Below are 15672 nucleotides of genomic sequence, written 5' to 3' on the forward strand. Positions count from 1 at the left end.
GGCTAATTATAACAATATTAGGCAGGAACTGAAGAACCTAGATTGGGGGTGGATGTTTCAGGGTAAATCAACATCTGAAATGTGGGAGGCTTTCAAAGGTCAGTTGAAAGGAATTCAGGACCGGCATGTTCCTGTGCGGAAGAAGGATAAATACGGCAAATTTCAGGAACCTTGGATAACGAGAGGTATTGTAGGCCTCGTCAAAAAGGAAAAGGAAGCATTTGTCAGGGCTAGAAGGCTGGGAACAGACGAAGCCTGTGTAGAATATAAGGAAAGCAAGGAATCAGGAGGGCTAAAAGGGGTCACGAAAGGTCATTGGCAAATAGGGTTAAGGAAAATCCCAAGGCTTTTTACACGTACATAAAAAGCAAGAGGGTAGCCAGGGAAAGGGTTGGCCCACTGAAGGATAGGCAAGGGAATCGGTGTGTGGAGCCAGAGGAAATGGGCGAGGTACTAAATGAATACTTTGCATCAGTTTTCACCAAAGAGAAGGAATTGGTGGATGTGGAGTCTGGAGAAGGGTGTGACGATAGCCTGGGTCACATTCAGATCCAAAAAGACGAGGTGTTGGGCGTCTTGAAAGATATTAAGGTAGATAAGTCCCCAGGCCTGATGGGATCTACCCCAGAATACTGAAGGAGGTTAGAGAGGAAATTGCTGAGGCCTTGACAGAAATCTTTGGATCCTCACTGTCTTCAGGTGATGGCCCGGAGGACTGGAGAATAGCCAATGTTGTTCCTTTGTTTAAGAAGGGTAGCAAGGATAATCCAGGGAACTACAGGCCGGTGAGCCTTACGTCAGTGGTAGGGAAATTAATGGAGCGAATTCTTCGAGACAGGATCTACTCCCATTTGGAAGCAAATGGACGTATTAGCGAAAGGCAGCATGGTTTTGTGAAGGGGAGGTCGTGTCTCACCAACTTGATAGAGTTTTTTGAAGAGGTCACAAAGATGATTGATGCAGGTACGGCAGTGGATGTTGTCTATATGGACTTCAGTAAGGCCTTTGACAAGGTCCCTCATGGCAGAATGGTACAAAAGGTGAAGTCACACAGGATCAGGGATGAGCTGGCAAGATGGATACAGAACTGGCTCGGTCATAGAAGGCAGAGTAGCAATGGAAGGATGCTTTTCTGATTGGAGGGCTGTGACTAGTGGTGTTCCGCAGGGATCAGTGCTGGGACCTTGGCTGTTCATAGTATATATAAATGATTTGGAGGAAAATGTAACTGGTCTGATTAATAAGTTTGCAGACGACACAAAGGTTGGTGGAATTGCGGATAGCCATGAGGACTGTCAGAGGATACAGCAGGATTTAGATTGTTCGGAGACTTGGGCGGAGAGATGGCAGATGGAGTTTAATCCGGACAAATGTGAGGTATTGCATTTTGGAAGGTCTAATGCAGGTAGGGAATATTCAGTGAATGGTAGAACCCTCAAGAGTATTGACAGTCAGAGAGATCTAGGTGTACATGTCCACAGGTCACTGAAAGGAGCAACACAGGTGGAGAGCAACACAGGTGGAGAAGATAGTCAAGAAGGCATACGGCATGCTTGCCTTCATTGGCCGGGGCAATGAGTCTAAGAATTGGCAAGTCATGTTGCAGCTGTATAGAATCTTAGTTGGGCTACACTTGGAATATAGTGTTCAATTCTGGTCGCCACACTACCAGAAGGATGTGGAGGCTTTAGAGAGGGTGCAGAAGAGATTTACCAGGATGTTGCCTGGTATGGAGGGCATTAGCTATGAGGAACGGTTGAATAAACTCGGTTTGTTCTCACTGGAACGACGGAGGTTGAGGGGCGACCTGATAGAGGTCTACAAAATTATGAGGGGCATAGACAGAGTGGATAGTCAGAGGCTTTTTCCCAGGGTAGAGGGGCCAATTACTAGGGGGCATAGGTTTGAGGTGCGAGGGGAAAGGTTTAGAGGAGATGTACGAGGCAAGCTTTTTACACAGAGGGTAGTGGGTGCCTGGAACTCGCTGCCGGAGGAGGTGGTGAAAGCACGGACGATTGTGACGCTTAAGGGGCATCTTGACAAATACATGAATAGGATGGGAATAGAGGGATACGGACCCAGGAAGTGTAGAAGATTTTAGTTTAGACGGGCAGCATGGTCGGCACGGGCTTGGAGGGCCGAAGGGCCTGTTCCTGTGCTGTACTTTTCTTTGTTCTTTTATCAGCAGAGTGTCGAACTTAACTGATAGCTTTGTCGTTACTAAATAAATACTTTCAACTTACTTTGAGGACTGAAGTATCTTTCAACATTGTCTACGGTTAGTAGCGACTTATGTTACTCAAATAAAATAACCTAATAAGGGCCACTGCTCTTTTTGATATAATGACCAGGACTTGGATATCAAGCTATCATTAAGTTTGCAGAAACACATCGGGCAGAATTTTTCCAGAGTTTTTCCAGAGTGTCAGGCTCTGACTGAAGGCCGTGTCGCTCTCCAGCTGTACAGCCATGTTTATGGCCCAGATTCTCCGGTACTCAGAAAAAAAATTCAATGGGCAGGGTTTATGCCATCCGTCTGGTGATGGGGGGGGGCTGGATAGGGATCAGGGTGCCATCTTAAAAGAGCCTGTGATCAGCACAGAACACAGAAAGTAAACAACCTCTACCACCCCACATAGCACAAGCAATGAGGATCTCTCTTCCCCATGCCCATCACCACAAAACAAGCAACAGGGCTCCCCTACGACAAACATAACGGGATGCCCCCCCCTCCCTCCTCAGAGGGACCTCCTCTTCCATTTCTCCCTGGCGCAAGTTGGCACTGTCACACTTGAAGTGTCAACTTGTGCCAGGTTGACAATGTCAAGCTGTGCCAAAGCAATGCCAGGTGACAGTGCCAGGGCACTGTTCAGGCATGTCCTCCCCCCTCCCTCCCCACCCAGGGGGGAGCTTTACTTACCTTTGCATCCCTGGAGGCATCTCCTCGACTGAGTCACACCTTTATAAACCTGTTGTAAACCTCACCAACATGATGTTATAAATATTCAGTGAGGGGGATCACAAATTATTAGAATTTATTAAAGTGCATTACAATGCGATTTTTGTCACCGGCGAGAAGCGTGAAAAATTGGGAAATTAGTTATCGCCTGCGAGAACATTTGGAAATGTAAACAGAACAAATAATGGTAAAGGTTTTCCTAAGGCTTTATGCTGACAATTGAAATGGACAAACACGTGACAGATGAAAGATGTCAGAGGATCGTAAAATGATCCACATAAAAGGAAGAATGAATCAAGGCAATATAGGGGTGCAATTTTTCAGGCCTGGTCACATAGGCACTAATCCCATAATGACAGTTAACTCACGAGAGAGGTCAAATATGGGATTTGCGCCGGTGAAAACTCCGGACATAATCTTCCCAGGCCCTCGCTGCTGATGTAATCAGGTTCACACCCAGAAAGGGCAGGAACCGGATTTGAAAGCATTTGAATCCATTTGAATGAAATTTGCAAGTTTAAAGTCTGATGTTCCGGCCTCACTGAATTTTCTCACCCACCGACATGATGTCACATGGACACAAATTACTATTGCTTTTCAAAAATGGGGACCAGGTGCCATGGACTCCAAGAGGAACAATCACGGTGTATAAGGGGAATTTAACTGTTGGCCGGATAGAATGGGGGGGGGGTTCATTTAAAGGTGCTGGGGGTTAGGACAGTCGGATTGGGAATGTGGAGGGCAGGTTGGGGGTCTCCCCTGGGATGGGGAGAGGGGGGGGGGGGGGGTCGCAGTTAGTCTGTGTTACCAGGAAGCTTGCTGTGTGCCGGTTTTACTTCACAGCCCAAAGCTATTCTGCAGCCTGTCTGTTTTAAAAGCAGTTCACAGCCCAGAGTGAGGGAAAGGCTCTTTGTTTAAAGAAGCCACCCATTATGGGACTTGTTGTCCAGCAACTCCACAGTATTTCCCCCCCCCCCACCCCCCCCTTCCCCTGCATTGTTCATTGACATATGAACAGTGATGGCCTGGGTTGCCTGCGTGATGGAGTCACTTGTCAAGGCAGGAGGGTGTCGACAACTCGCTGTGAGGATAGCTGCCGCATGTTCTGCACATGTCAGACTCCTGTCTGTTTGCTGACTGTACACTGACTCCAGGTTCATGTCCGAGAGGGGGTCAGGGACTCATGCCTTTATACCACAACTCCAAGGGGGAGAAAGGGCAGGATGAAGGGCGCAGTCATTCCAGGACGTCTGTTACTGTGGGTCTCATTGAATGTCACTGTTGGCATTGTTTGGAGGGCCTTTAGGAAGAGCTGAGTCTAGATGGGAAGATGATCTTTCCCTGTGGGAGAGTGGTCAAAGACAGAGGTGTTAAGGCTTTGAAGAGCAAATTGGATTAACTTGGTCGGTACACCCTAATTACCACTGCTTAACTTCAATTTGCACACGAGAACTCTTTAGTCTTGCAATGCCTACCACTACATGTCAGTGGATTGCCAGGATTCACATCAGAGGTGGAGACGGCTGCTGCATTCTACATTCTATGTCCTGCTTGGGACGTTCTGTGTCCACCTGATGTGCATCTGAAGCAGTGTGGTGCTCACCAAATAGTGACCAGATACCTCTCTGCTAAATCTGCCCACCGAGGTGTGTATGAAATGTAACTTCAGGCTGCAATATCTTCACTCTATCAGCACCCGAATGCAGGCACTTTCACATTGATGAAGGTGGCCTCCTGAATGTCTGTGGCACTTGCCTAAAACAGGCCCGGAACTTTGTTTCTATAAATACTACAGTGCAGAGGCAGCTTAAAAGAACCCTTAAAAGTCCATCATCAAAACATAAGTTTAATGTTATATTTATCTTTGTATAGACTTGAGGTGAGCATTAAAAAACAGAACATAAAGGGTGGAATTTTCCCAAAATTGTGCAAGGTGCTGGATCAGGTGAGAAAAGCAATGTGAAACTCGCTGATTTCCCAACTCCCTTTCCTCACCAGGTCAAACAACACTCTGCATGATTTCAAATTGCTGGCCAGGATTACATAGCCAGCTGGGGGAAGGCCTACACATGCCGGAAAAGCTGGGATTCAGAGAGCGGGGTGCCGTTTTTAAAGGGCATCTTGAGCTCATGGTAAAGGTAAAGGCCCCCCTTCGCCACTACCCTGGTACATTGGGACCCCCGGCAGACAAGGGGAATATCGCCAATCCTCGAACACAGAGGGCCAACCAACACTCAATGGTCGGATCACCCCACCCACATCACACAGGCATCAGGGTGACCCAACACCACCCCCTCCCCCTCCCGCCCATCTTTGCTAACATAGGGGCAGCCCCCATTCTCAGTGTACGCATCCTCCCACGCCCATGCAGGCACAACACCCCCCTCCATCATCATCCCCCGTTCCACCTAATGGGAACCCACCCTATTGGAGTCCCTAGAGACACTGACCCTGGCCCACATACTCCACCCCTGGCAGTGCCAACCTCACAGGGGGAAGCGCCCTGCCCCTTACCACCCAAAGGTTATACTCACCTCTGCACATCTGCTCATCACAACTGGTTTCCGTTTTGGATACCAGTAATGATTCCTGCCAGCATGTCCTGGAAGAAATGACATTTAAGCCATATAATAATATTTAAATGTAGTCAATTTCATGGTAATCAGTTTCACCCCCTTTCTGGTGGTGCTCGTGGCATGCCAGGGGCTGGATTCTCCGAAGGTCCATGCCGAAATCGCGAAAGGCGTTTGGCCGGAGAGTCGGCTTTGCCGCCGGTTTCGCGCCAATTTCCGATTCTCCGGACCCCCCCCCCCCCCCAACACGACGGAATCAGGGCGCCTGCCGCGCGGCCCTGAGAATCGCATTAGGTGGCCCGACGACCGATTCTCCGGGGCTTGAGCGATTCTGTGTGAAGTCCTGACAACGTGGTTCTAATCACATATAAAAAATCATGATGGCTGATGCGGCCGTGGGAGGAGGTAGGAGTTGGCATGGGGGGTGGGGGGGGGGAACCACGGGCTCCTGTAACGTACACCGACCGTGGCTGCTGTGGGGGGAGGGGGGCGGGGTGAGAAGAGAAAGACAGGTCGAGCAGTGGAGAAACCACCCCGCCATGACACGGCGGTGCCCACGCAATGGGTGCCAGTACAGCGGCCATCTTGTTGGGCACCCACCCCGGGCGCTGGAGGAGTGCACGGTTAATGGCTGTATGGGTGGGTGCCGGCCCCCCCCCACCAACCCGGCGACACCCACCGGGGAGAACAGCCAGGGCCACACCGACAGCAGCTCCCAGTGAGGGCAGTGCCATCAAATGTTGGCCATGGCAGCAGGGGTGGGCGCCAGGAGCGGGGGCACCAACAGGGTCACACGAGGCTGGGGAGCGCGGTGCCAACCAGCGCCACCATGTAGTCCATGGCACCTGCTTGTGCACGGGTCCATGCGTCATGATGACATTGTGTCCCCTCACCCCCTGCAGCTCATAATATTTGGGAACCATCCAACAATGTTGGCCGCTGTGGCAGGGCCCACTGCCCTGCATGCAGCCCTGTGGCAGCTGCCCTGCATGCAGCCCCGTGGCAGTGTGAGTGCATGCAGCTCAGAGAGGAGGCTGAGGCCGCAGCAGAGGAGTGGGCCACAGAGGGGTAGGTGTTAGCCGCTCAAGCTGGAGGGACGCCCACCCAACTGGCAGAGGAGGTGTAGGAGGAACAAGACGAGGAGGGGGAAGACGAGTAGGAGGAGGAACAAGATGGGGACGAGGAGGGGGAGGATGAGGAGGGGGAGGTGGTGGTGGTGCCAAGGAGGTGCCTGATGAGGTCCCGCATGTACTGGTGCCACATGTCCTTTGATCATCCCCTGGACCGGGCATGCCGGAGGAGACTGCGGATGAGCCGGGAAACTATCGGACACATCTGCCCCTTGATGGCACACCTGGCACCGCGTGGGATTGGGGGGAGGGGGGGGACACCCGCTACCGGTGGCCGTCTAGGTGACGGTCGCCCTGAACTTCTATGCGATGGGGTTGTTCCAGTCAGCGAGTGGGAACCTGTCCGTCATCTCACAAGCATTGGTGCACAGGTGCATCCGTGCCGTCACCGACGCCATGTATGCCCTGCCGGTCAAGTACATACAGTTCCTTGTGGGCCGCGTCCACCAGGATGCCCGGGCAGTGGGCCTTGTTGCCATCGCCAGGAGGCCCATGGTCCAGGGGGTCATCGATGGGGTGCAAGTCACCCTTCGGGCACTGGCGGATAACAGGCCAATGTTCACGAACAGGAAGGGATACCATTCCATGAACGCACAGGTGGTCTGTGACCACCAGATGAAGATCCTGCACGTCTGCGCCCGATACCCAGGCAGCCTGCATGACTTATTTATCCTGGCACAATCATTCATCCCCAGCATGTTCGAACAACCCCCCCACCCTCCTGGCTGCGGGGCTGGTTGCTGGGGCTGCTTACCCATTGCGGTCGTGGCTGATGACACCTATACGGAGGCCACAGAGCGACCCGGAGAACCGCTACAAGAGGCCCATTGTGCAACCAGGGGTGTGGTGGAGAGGTGCTTTGGGGTCCTGAAGATGCGCTTCAGGTGCCTGCACTGCTCTGGAGGGGCCCTCCAGTAAGAGTCAAGGAGGGTGGGCCGCATCTTCCTCCAGCACATGGCCCAGCAGAGGGGCGATGTGCTGGAGGAGGATGAGGAGCAAGGGCAGGCCTTTCAGGCGAGGAGGAGGAGGGGGAGAGGGACAATGGGCGGGACATGGGGCTGGACATGCACGAGAGGCTGAACTACGCCATTGGCAGGGCCAGCGAGCATGGAACGCTTTGCTCGCCACACGTTTCACCAACTAGGGGAGGTTGCTGGGCAAGAGCACGGATTCCACAATACCGCACAACCTCACCACCGACCACCCTCACCCCCCACAACACCGAGGAAACGCACCTCCCCAACCACCGAAACACCTGCATGCACACCACTCCTCCATTATACATCCATCCTGCGGCACGACGAGCTGGGGGCACTGGGTTGCCACTGACAGCGGATCTGGTGCATGGGATAGAGGATGATGACAGCCCGCTCAGCGATGAGCTCCAAGCTCCACATCATTAGACAATGTCTGACTCATGCCCATGTGATCCCTGCATGCGAGCTGGACACTCCATCACATAGCCATGTCGTATCGCTGGGGACGGGGTGATGGGTATATCCAGGGGAGGGTCTGGGGGGGCTGCACAGCGCACCCACTGGGGCTCACTCTTCCATTACCCTTCACCCACAGTGGCCCTTGCTTACCGCCCCACCCCCGCACCCATCACAGAGCACAGAGGCAGCTTCCATCGGTGATAACATGTGTTTATTGTGCAGAGATATATACAGTCTGTGCACTAGCCCCGAGAACTAAACTATGCCCTTCTCCCATGCCAACTTAATTGGTGTCTATCTTTCTGGCCTTAAGGGCACTATCACTATGCCTAGGTGATTGATTGATAGATGTTTATTGTCACATGTACCAAAGTACAGTGCTAAGTATTTTTCTGCAGCCAAGGGAACGTACACAGTAGACAGTAAACAAAAGAATAATCAACAGAGGACATTGACAGTGGTGCATCAACAAATAGTGATTGGTCACAGTGTGGAACAAGGCCAAACAAGAGCAACATAGGGCGTCGTGAATAGTGTTCTTACAGGGAACAGATCAGTCCGAGGGAGAGTCATTGAGGAGAAGAAGCTGTTCCTATGTCTGGATGTGCAGGTCTTCAGACTTCTGTACCTTCTACCTGATGGAAGGGTCGGGAGGAGGCAAAGCCTGGGTGTGAGGGGTCTCTGACAATACTGTCTGCCTTCCTGAGGCAGCGGGGGGTGTATACAGAATCAATGGGAGGATGGCAAGCTTGTGTGATGCGTTGGGCTGAGTTCACCACACTGCAGTTTCTTGTGGTCTTGGGCCGAGCAGTTGCCATACCAAGCTGTGATACAGCCGGATAGGATGCTCTCTATTGCGCATCTGTAGAAGTTTGAGAGAGTCGATGGAGACAGCCAAATTTCTTTAGCTTCCGTAGGAAGTAGAGACATTGTTGGGCTTTCTTGACTGTTGCATCAACGTGAGTGGACCAGGACAGACTGTTCGTGATGGTGACCCCCCAGGAACTTAAAGCTATCAACAATCTCTACTTCGGAGCCATTTGGTGTTTGGGGGGGAGGGGTTCGTGCTACGCTTCCTGAAGTCTATGATCGGTTCCTTGGTCCTTTCAACATTTAGTGAGAGGCTGTTTTCGGTACACCATGCAATCAAGGGATCTATCTCCTTTCTGTAGTCTGATTCGTCGTTGTTTGAGATGCGACTCACCACAGTCGTATCATCTGCAAACTTATAGATTGAATTGAATTGGAGTTAAATCTTGCCACACAGTCGTGTGTGTATCGGGAGTACAGTAGAGGACTGAGCACACATCCTTGCGGGGCTCCAGTGTTGAGGACTATTGTGGAGGAGGTGCTGTTGCCTATCCTGACAGATTGCAGCACAGGGAGGAGTCAAGTCTGAGGTTGCAGAGTTTGGTTATTAGTCTTGTCGCGATAATGGTGTTGAAGGAGAAGCTGTAGTCTATGAACAGCGTGTGACGTAGGTGTCCATGTTGTCAAGGTGTTCAAGAGATGATTGTAGTGCCAAAGAGATAGCATCTGCGGTGGCTCGGTTGCCGCAGTAGGCAAACTGCAATGGATCAAGACCATCTGGGAGGCTGACATTGATCCGTCTTATGACTAGCCGCTCGAAGCATTTCATGATAATAGTGGATTCCCAGACGGAACAGCAGTAGTGGAGGTGGACTGCTCTGACCCCTGCCTTGCGACTAGTGTCCCCGTTGGCACACGTTTCCTGGGGCGGCTCGGCCTGGTTGGGCCAGGCTGCTCTATGGGCATCCTGACTGGCATGGTGCCGACCTGTTCTGCCCGCTGCCTAAAAGATGCACCAGGGACGGGGGGGGTTCCAGGACCTCCCCTGCAGGTTTCACCAGCACAAGTCCCAGAATCTCCTCCTCCCTCGGGGTGCCCGATGGCCCCTGGGATTCTCCATGGGACAGGGGCGCGAGCGGAACATCCCCCGAGGCCAATCCGACACCTGGTGCTGCCAGTCCTGGAGGCCCGCTCTGGTTTCGACCAGGGTCTGTATGTTCGCAGCCGTGGAGCTCAGGGAGTAGGCCATCCCTGACTGGGACTGGACCACCTCCCTCTGGCACTGCGCCATCTCCCTCTGGTCGGTGCGATGCCGGCCAGCACCTGGGCAATGGCGCCAATGCTCTCAGCCATGGCCTGCTGTGACTGGGCCACACAAAGGAGCACCACTGCAATCTGCAGCTGGCTCTGACACATGGCTGCCTGTGAGTGGGCAGCCAGGTCCTGGGCCATGGCCCCCGCCTGCACAGATAACCTCAGGCCTTGCAAAACCTGACCCTTGTCCGACACATTCGCCTCCATTGCCTCCACCGCGAACGCCTTCCGTGCGGTTTCGACCTGGGTGGCAAGCATGACCGGCACCATTCTCTGCTCCTGCAGGAGGTTGGACTCCTCCACCTGCATCTGCATGTGCAGTAAGCCGGCCGTCATTCCCTTCTCTGGTCCCTGGGTCGCTGACGACACCTGATCTATGGGTGGGAGGGGATATTCCAGGAACCCAGGACCCGTCTGGGCAGCAGCTGGTTACTGGGGCTGGGCTGCCGACTGACCGTCCGGCCCCTCGGCTCCTCCTACCTCGACGTGCTGTACCGGAGCGGCTGTGTGGTGCTCACCAGTGAGTGTCCCAGGAGCCTCCTCCCGAAAGAGCCCAACTGAGGTGATAGTCTCTGCGATGGTGGAGGGTGTTGGTGACAGCAGTGACGGAAAGTCTATGTCATCGTCGGACCCAAACTCCCGTGTCGTGTTGTGATGTACGTCTGTCCCCTGTGTCATTGTGTGCTGTGTGTCTGTTCCCAGGGTGTCTGTCCCGTGTCGATGTGTGCTGCATGTCCGTCCCGTGTAGTCATCTGCCCAACAACGTCTCTACGTCCTACAGAAGCTAAAGAAATTTGGCTCGTCTCGGGCGGAGGGCAGTTGTTACGGCTGCCCACCCCAACGGTGCTTGCGTCCCTGCGGGGCACTGACCTTGGCACTGGCTGAGGGCTGGGGGCGCTGGGTGGGCCAGGACCATCGCCGGCTGGTCCTGCAAGACACAAGACAGCATGTATGGTTAGACAGGCGGATGGGGGGGTGCGGCGTGATGTGGTGAGGGGTGGGGGTGGGCACACGTGTATTGCGAGGGGCCGTGCACAGGCAGGGGTTCTCACTTGGTGGCGCACCTCCGACCTCCGCATCGGCAACCTCTCGCTCCTCCGGTCCGCCAACAATGTCCAGTGCCCTCTGCTCGGGCACGGTGAGGGGACGCAGTTCTGGTGGTTCCCCCTCCGGTCTTCTCCTGCTCCCTGCGGTTATGCGCAGACCTCTTCTGGTGTTGGGGGCCAAACACAAACAGCAACAGTGTGAGATGGCCCAGCGCATGCAGCCCAGCGGTTGGGTTTCCGATGGCATTAGTGCACAGGGCATTGCACTGGCATGGGTGGGTGCAGCCATGTGGGTCAAGGCAGGGATGGGATCATCCCCCGGGAGGGGGGGGTTCACATGTATGTGGGGGGTAGAGGGATTGGTGCCAAGAACACAGTGCTGGGTACTTAGCCTGGCTACCATAAGGAGGTCGTGCAGCTTCTTCCTGCACTGGTCCGCGGTCCTGGCCACCGGCACTGACGCCATTTGCCACCTCCGCCCATGCCGTCGAACGATGGCGCCCGCTGTCCTGTGGCCCAACCCAGCCTTGTCCCCTACACGGCATCCAGGAGGGTGTCCAGTTCGCTGTCTCTGAATCTCGGGGCTGCTCATCTGGCTGCCACCTTGCCTGCGACGGCTGTCTGTGGGTGGAGAATGCTTTTCAGCAAATGCGGCGTTGCGTCAATGATGCAACCCACATATCGGTGGCCGCTCCCTCGGGCACTTCACGTTGCGCCCGTGCTAGTCCCCTGTGGGCTGCTGAATTGCTGCACCTGAGGGCCCAATGACGCCGTCGTGAAACTCCGCGGTTTTCACGACGCCGTCAACAGTTGGCCCCATTATCGGAGAATCCTGCCCCACATCTTTCAGAGAGGGGAGAATATTGTCTGCACATTTAAAACAAATTTAAATTGAAGGTAAATTCTTTATTCATAATTAACATATTCAACATTGTTACTAAAACTGTGCAGGAAATAAATTTTAAAGGTGCCATGTAGAAGGACAACCTTAATCCCCGAAATCTCCTATTTCATAATTATGCAGAAATTATGCCAAAAACTGTCAGAAATGCCCACTCAACGTAAACGGTTCCCAGAACAGAACCAGAAAATTCCAACCACTGTCTCAACACCAAAATGTACCTACAGTAATTCATGCCCAAATTTTCTGAAAATTCTATTAACATAAATAACGTGGAAATTAGCAAAAAAATAATTTGTCATCAAGCCATCATTTCTGTACATTAATCACATCATGCTTAAGATGATGTATGTGGCAGTCTTCTAGATTTTGATGCCATGAAAAGTACAAAGGTATAGAAAATACAATGCAGGACTCACAAAACAATCATTAAAAATCATCAGAAATCTGCCTTAGTCTTCTGTTACACCTACGGAGACTCCGATTTTCTGGTCTTTTGCGTGGAGTAGAACTACATTAATGAACCAATTGGAGTTGTATCAGAAGTAGCTCATGAGTGGGGTAAATGATTGAGAAAGTTTGCATGCAGCAACCTTTCAATGTAACTGATAGATATCAGTTATACATGAATTTTCACCTCAGGACAAAAGGAAGCAACTCCACTCATACGCATTAGCTATGTCAAAACCTTCCAGTAAATTCTAGCTCCATGTATTCTCAAAACTACAAAGTATTATTATTCTCAGATATTGAAGTCTACCTTCTTTAATCCAGTTAAACCATTGTGCCAAATGCGAGAGTCATATTAGCAAATTCCTATGTGCTCCATAACTCTGTATGCATACATTGCCATATGTCGTGCAATTCTATTATCATCCTGTTCAGACTCAAAATGCATGCATGTGCAACATTTAACATTTTAGTAAGCATTTATTTACTGAAACAGTTCATTTACCAATATTGACGCTTTAAACATTTCAATGTTATTTTTGTTTTGCAAAGTTTTTCAGAATTACTTGCTATCTCTTGTGTCGATGAAATTTGTAAATTATTTTCCATCTTACATGGGTCTACAACATGGTTTCATCCAGAAATCAGGCCAGTTTCATTGCAATGCTAAATACTAATCATGCACGATTATGCAAATATCCTCTGCAAGAGAGCAGCAAAACTTGTGGGATTTGCAGAGGCCAATTTGCCATGGAAGTTTTCAGCTTTCTATTCTATTTACTAGCCACCCGCTACTTTAAGAGACATTCATCATATGCCGTTTCTCTCCCAAAACTTCTACCTATACAGTAATTGCAAATATTCACAGTTGACTAAGATCCTTGTGTTGATAAAACAAAGGGGCTTTGTTCAGCTTCTCTGCACATGACTTCTGGTCCAATGTTGTTTTGGCATTGTTCAGACATTTTGAACGCCCTGGAACAATATCCAAGCTCACTGGCTTGCCAATCTTTATTTCAGATATCTTTTCTACAACAGCAGATAGAATTGCCAATGTTGCTGAAAAAATGTTCTGTTTCTCACAATGAATCCTCTCCCTCCCTACTCTCCTGCCACAATTATGGGTTTGAATCTTTTGTGAATAAACTCTTGGCTCGCCTTTGCATTTTCTTGGTTTTCAAATGGTCTATTGAAGGATATATTGCTACCTCATTAGAAGCAATCGGGCCTTTCAACAAATTAAATACACAGTTCACTCACGAGCAGCTACCTCTGAACCTCTTAGCGGCCCTGCTCATTCCCCCCTGGATTCTTCAAGCAGATCCAAAATCAATCTCTGCATTTCCTCCCCGAATGTTTTCTTACTCACAAAGAAGTTGCTGTCATCTGCAATCTAATTATAAAAGAATGCATTAGTATTCTGGCTTGGACTGGGAACTGGCACTAGGGTAGAAACACCCATATAGGAGTCACCCTACCCAGCTTTCTAATACTAGCACCACCCAAACTGCTGGAGGCGGTGTTGCCCTTATCACATAATCACATCGCCTTTCTTGCCGACTGCTCTCCAACTCTCACCAATTTGTCACTGAAATAACCTCTGTTTTTTCAGCCCTCAGCCTTTGCACTGAGTGACTCTTTTTCCTTGATGATTTCAAACTTAATTTCAGCACCCTTTGTCCACTCTTCCTTGAATTAATTTTCTTTCTTGCAACTTAGCATACCCAAGTTAGTCCTATTCAAGAGAGCCATATCTTGCTACCCTCACCACTATTCTCAGTAAAATGCGAATCATTTATCCTCCCTTTGTGGTCCCTGTGATTGTCAACAGTTCCATTGCCTCTCTTTCAGTACTGCTGTGGTCCCTGTGATTGTCAACAGTTCCACTGCCTCTCTTTCAGTACTGCGTCATCAACCATTTTTCAAAAAAGTCCACACAGAATTCCTTATCCTTGAAAACTTTCCATCCCATCTCCATACTGTCCTGCCCCTCCATAGACCTTGAACAAGTTGTTGCCTCCCAAATCTGTCCTCACCCTTGCAGCAACCTCATTTTTGAAGCTTTGCAATCAGGTTTTCACTCCAACCACGACAGTAAAACAGCCCTGAAAATAGCCGCAATGCAATAACGATTCTCATTGTCCCCAAATTCTTTGCAGCTTTTGAATTTGTCAACCACACTATGCCCCTCAAACAGTTCATCCTCATGGTCCAGCTTGGTGGATTTCCCTCCACTTTTACCTATCCAATTGATGCCTATCTTGGTAACCTCCTACAGCCCTATAAAGCTGCTCTCCCCTCCACCACCTCACACCCAAACTCTGCTCGATATTCTGGAATTGTTTCTCCAAACCCCTCCAGAGTCCCATCGCCAGCTCCCTTTCTAACATCATCTGAGCAGCTTTTCTTCACCCTTCCTAATGCTTCCTTCTCACCCAATGTGTTCTAATTATCCCTCTGCTTTGATACACATTTCTATGTTAAGGATGCTACATAAATGAACATTGTTATCGTTGATGCTGTTTGATTTCTTTCTTCAGTCGTGCTGTAGTCTCTATATAAACTGTTCCACTTCAGATATCTTGAATTTTGGTGTGGTTTGTCATTTATAAATCTGCACTTACCACAACTGGTCTATTCCTAGACAGGAATGCTGGAATTAGTGCATGAGGTTTTCAGGTAATCGAGCGATAAGTGCACTGCTCTGAACTGTTCCCTAATCTATGAGGATTATGGATAAAAAATTTCTGGATTAAACCAGGTAGGCTGTGGTGCTTCACTATTTTACTGCAATACCATACACGTGATCGTTGGAGCTTTAAATTTTTATTTTCCTTTTATAGGAAGGCACAAATATTTAGAAAAATGATCTTACACGGAGTAAAAGAAAACAAAATGAAAGTCCAAATACTTTTCAATTGCTGACCTCCTAATCCTGGTCTCAAACGATTGTCGTAGCCATCCAGGAGTCGGTCAAGAATTCTGGTAAAGATGGTGATGTTGTTCCTTGCTTCATCTTCCACTGAGCCAGGCTCCCCTCTTCTGAATACAAA

At 50.4% G+C, this 15672-nt stretch overlaps 1 protein-coding gene across 11 annotated transcripts in view; it reads right to left on the reverse strand.

The window, feature by feature from the left end:
• gabra2a (gamma-aminobutyric acid type A receptor subunit alpha2a) overlaps nt 1–15672 on the reverse strand; it is a 499051-nt gene that overhangs the window by 321799 nt on the left and 161580 nt on the right. For 6 of the 11 annotated variants that reach the window (XM_072496695.1, XM_072496698.1, XM_072496691.1 and 3 more), the window contains one exon: nt 15531–15661. In XM_072496695.1, the coding sequence (XP_072352796.1) occupies nt 15531–15661 (131 nt within the window). The remainder of the gene's footprint in view (nt 1–15530; nt 15662–15672) is intronic. The other 5 variants (XM_072496699.1, XM_072496697.1, XM_072496702.1 and 2 more) reach the window with 3 other exon arrangements.

The sequence above is a fragment of the Scyliorhinus torazame genome, chromosome 3 (assembly GCF_047496885.1).
Source record: "Scyliorhinus torazame isolate Kashiwa2021f chromosome 3, sScyTor2.1, whole genome shotgun sequence".
Lineage (NCBI taxonomy): Eukaryota > Metazoa > Chordata > Chondrichthyes > Carcharhiniformes > Scyliorhinidae > Scyliorhinus > Scyliorhinus torazame.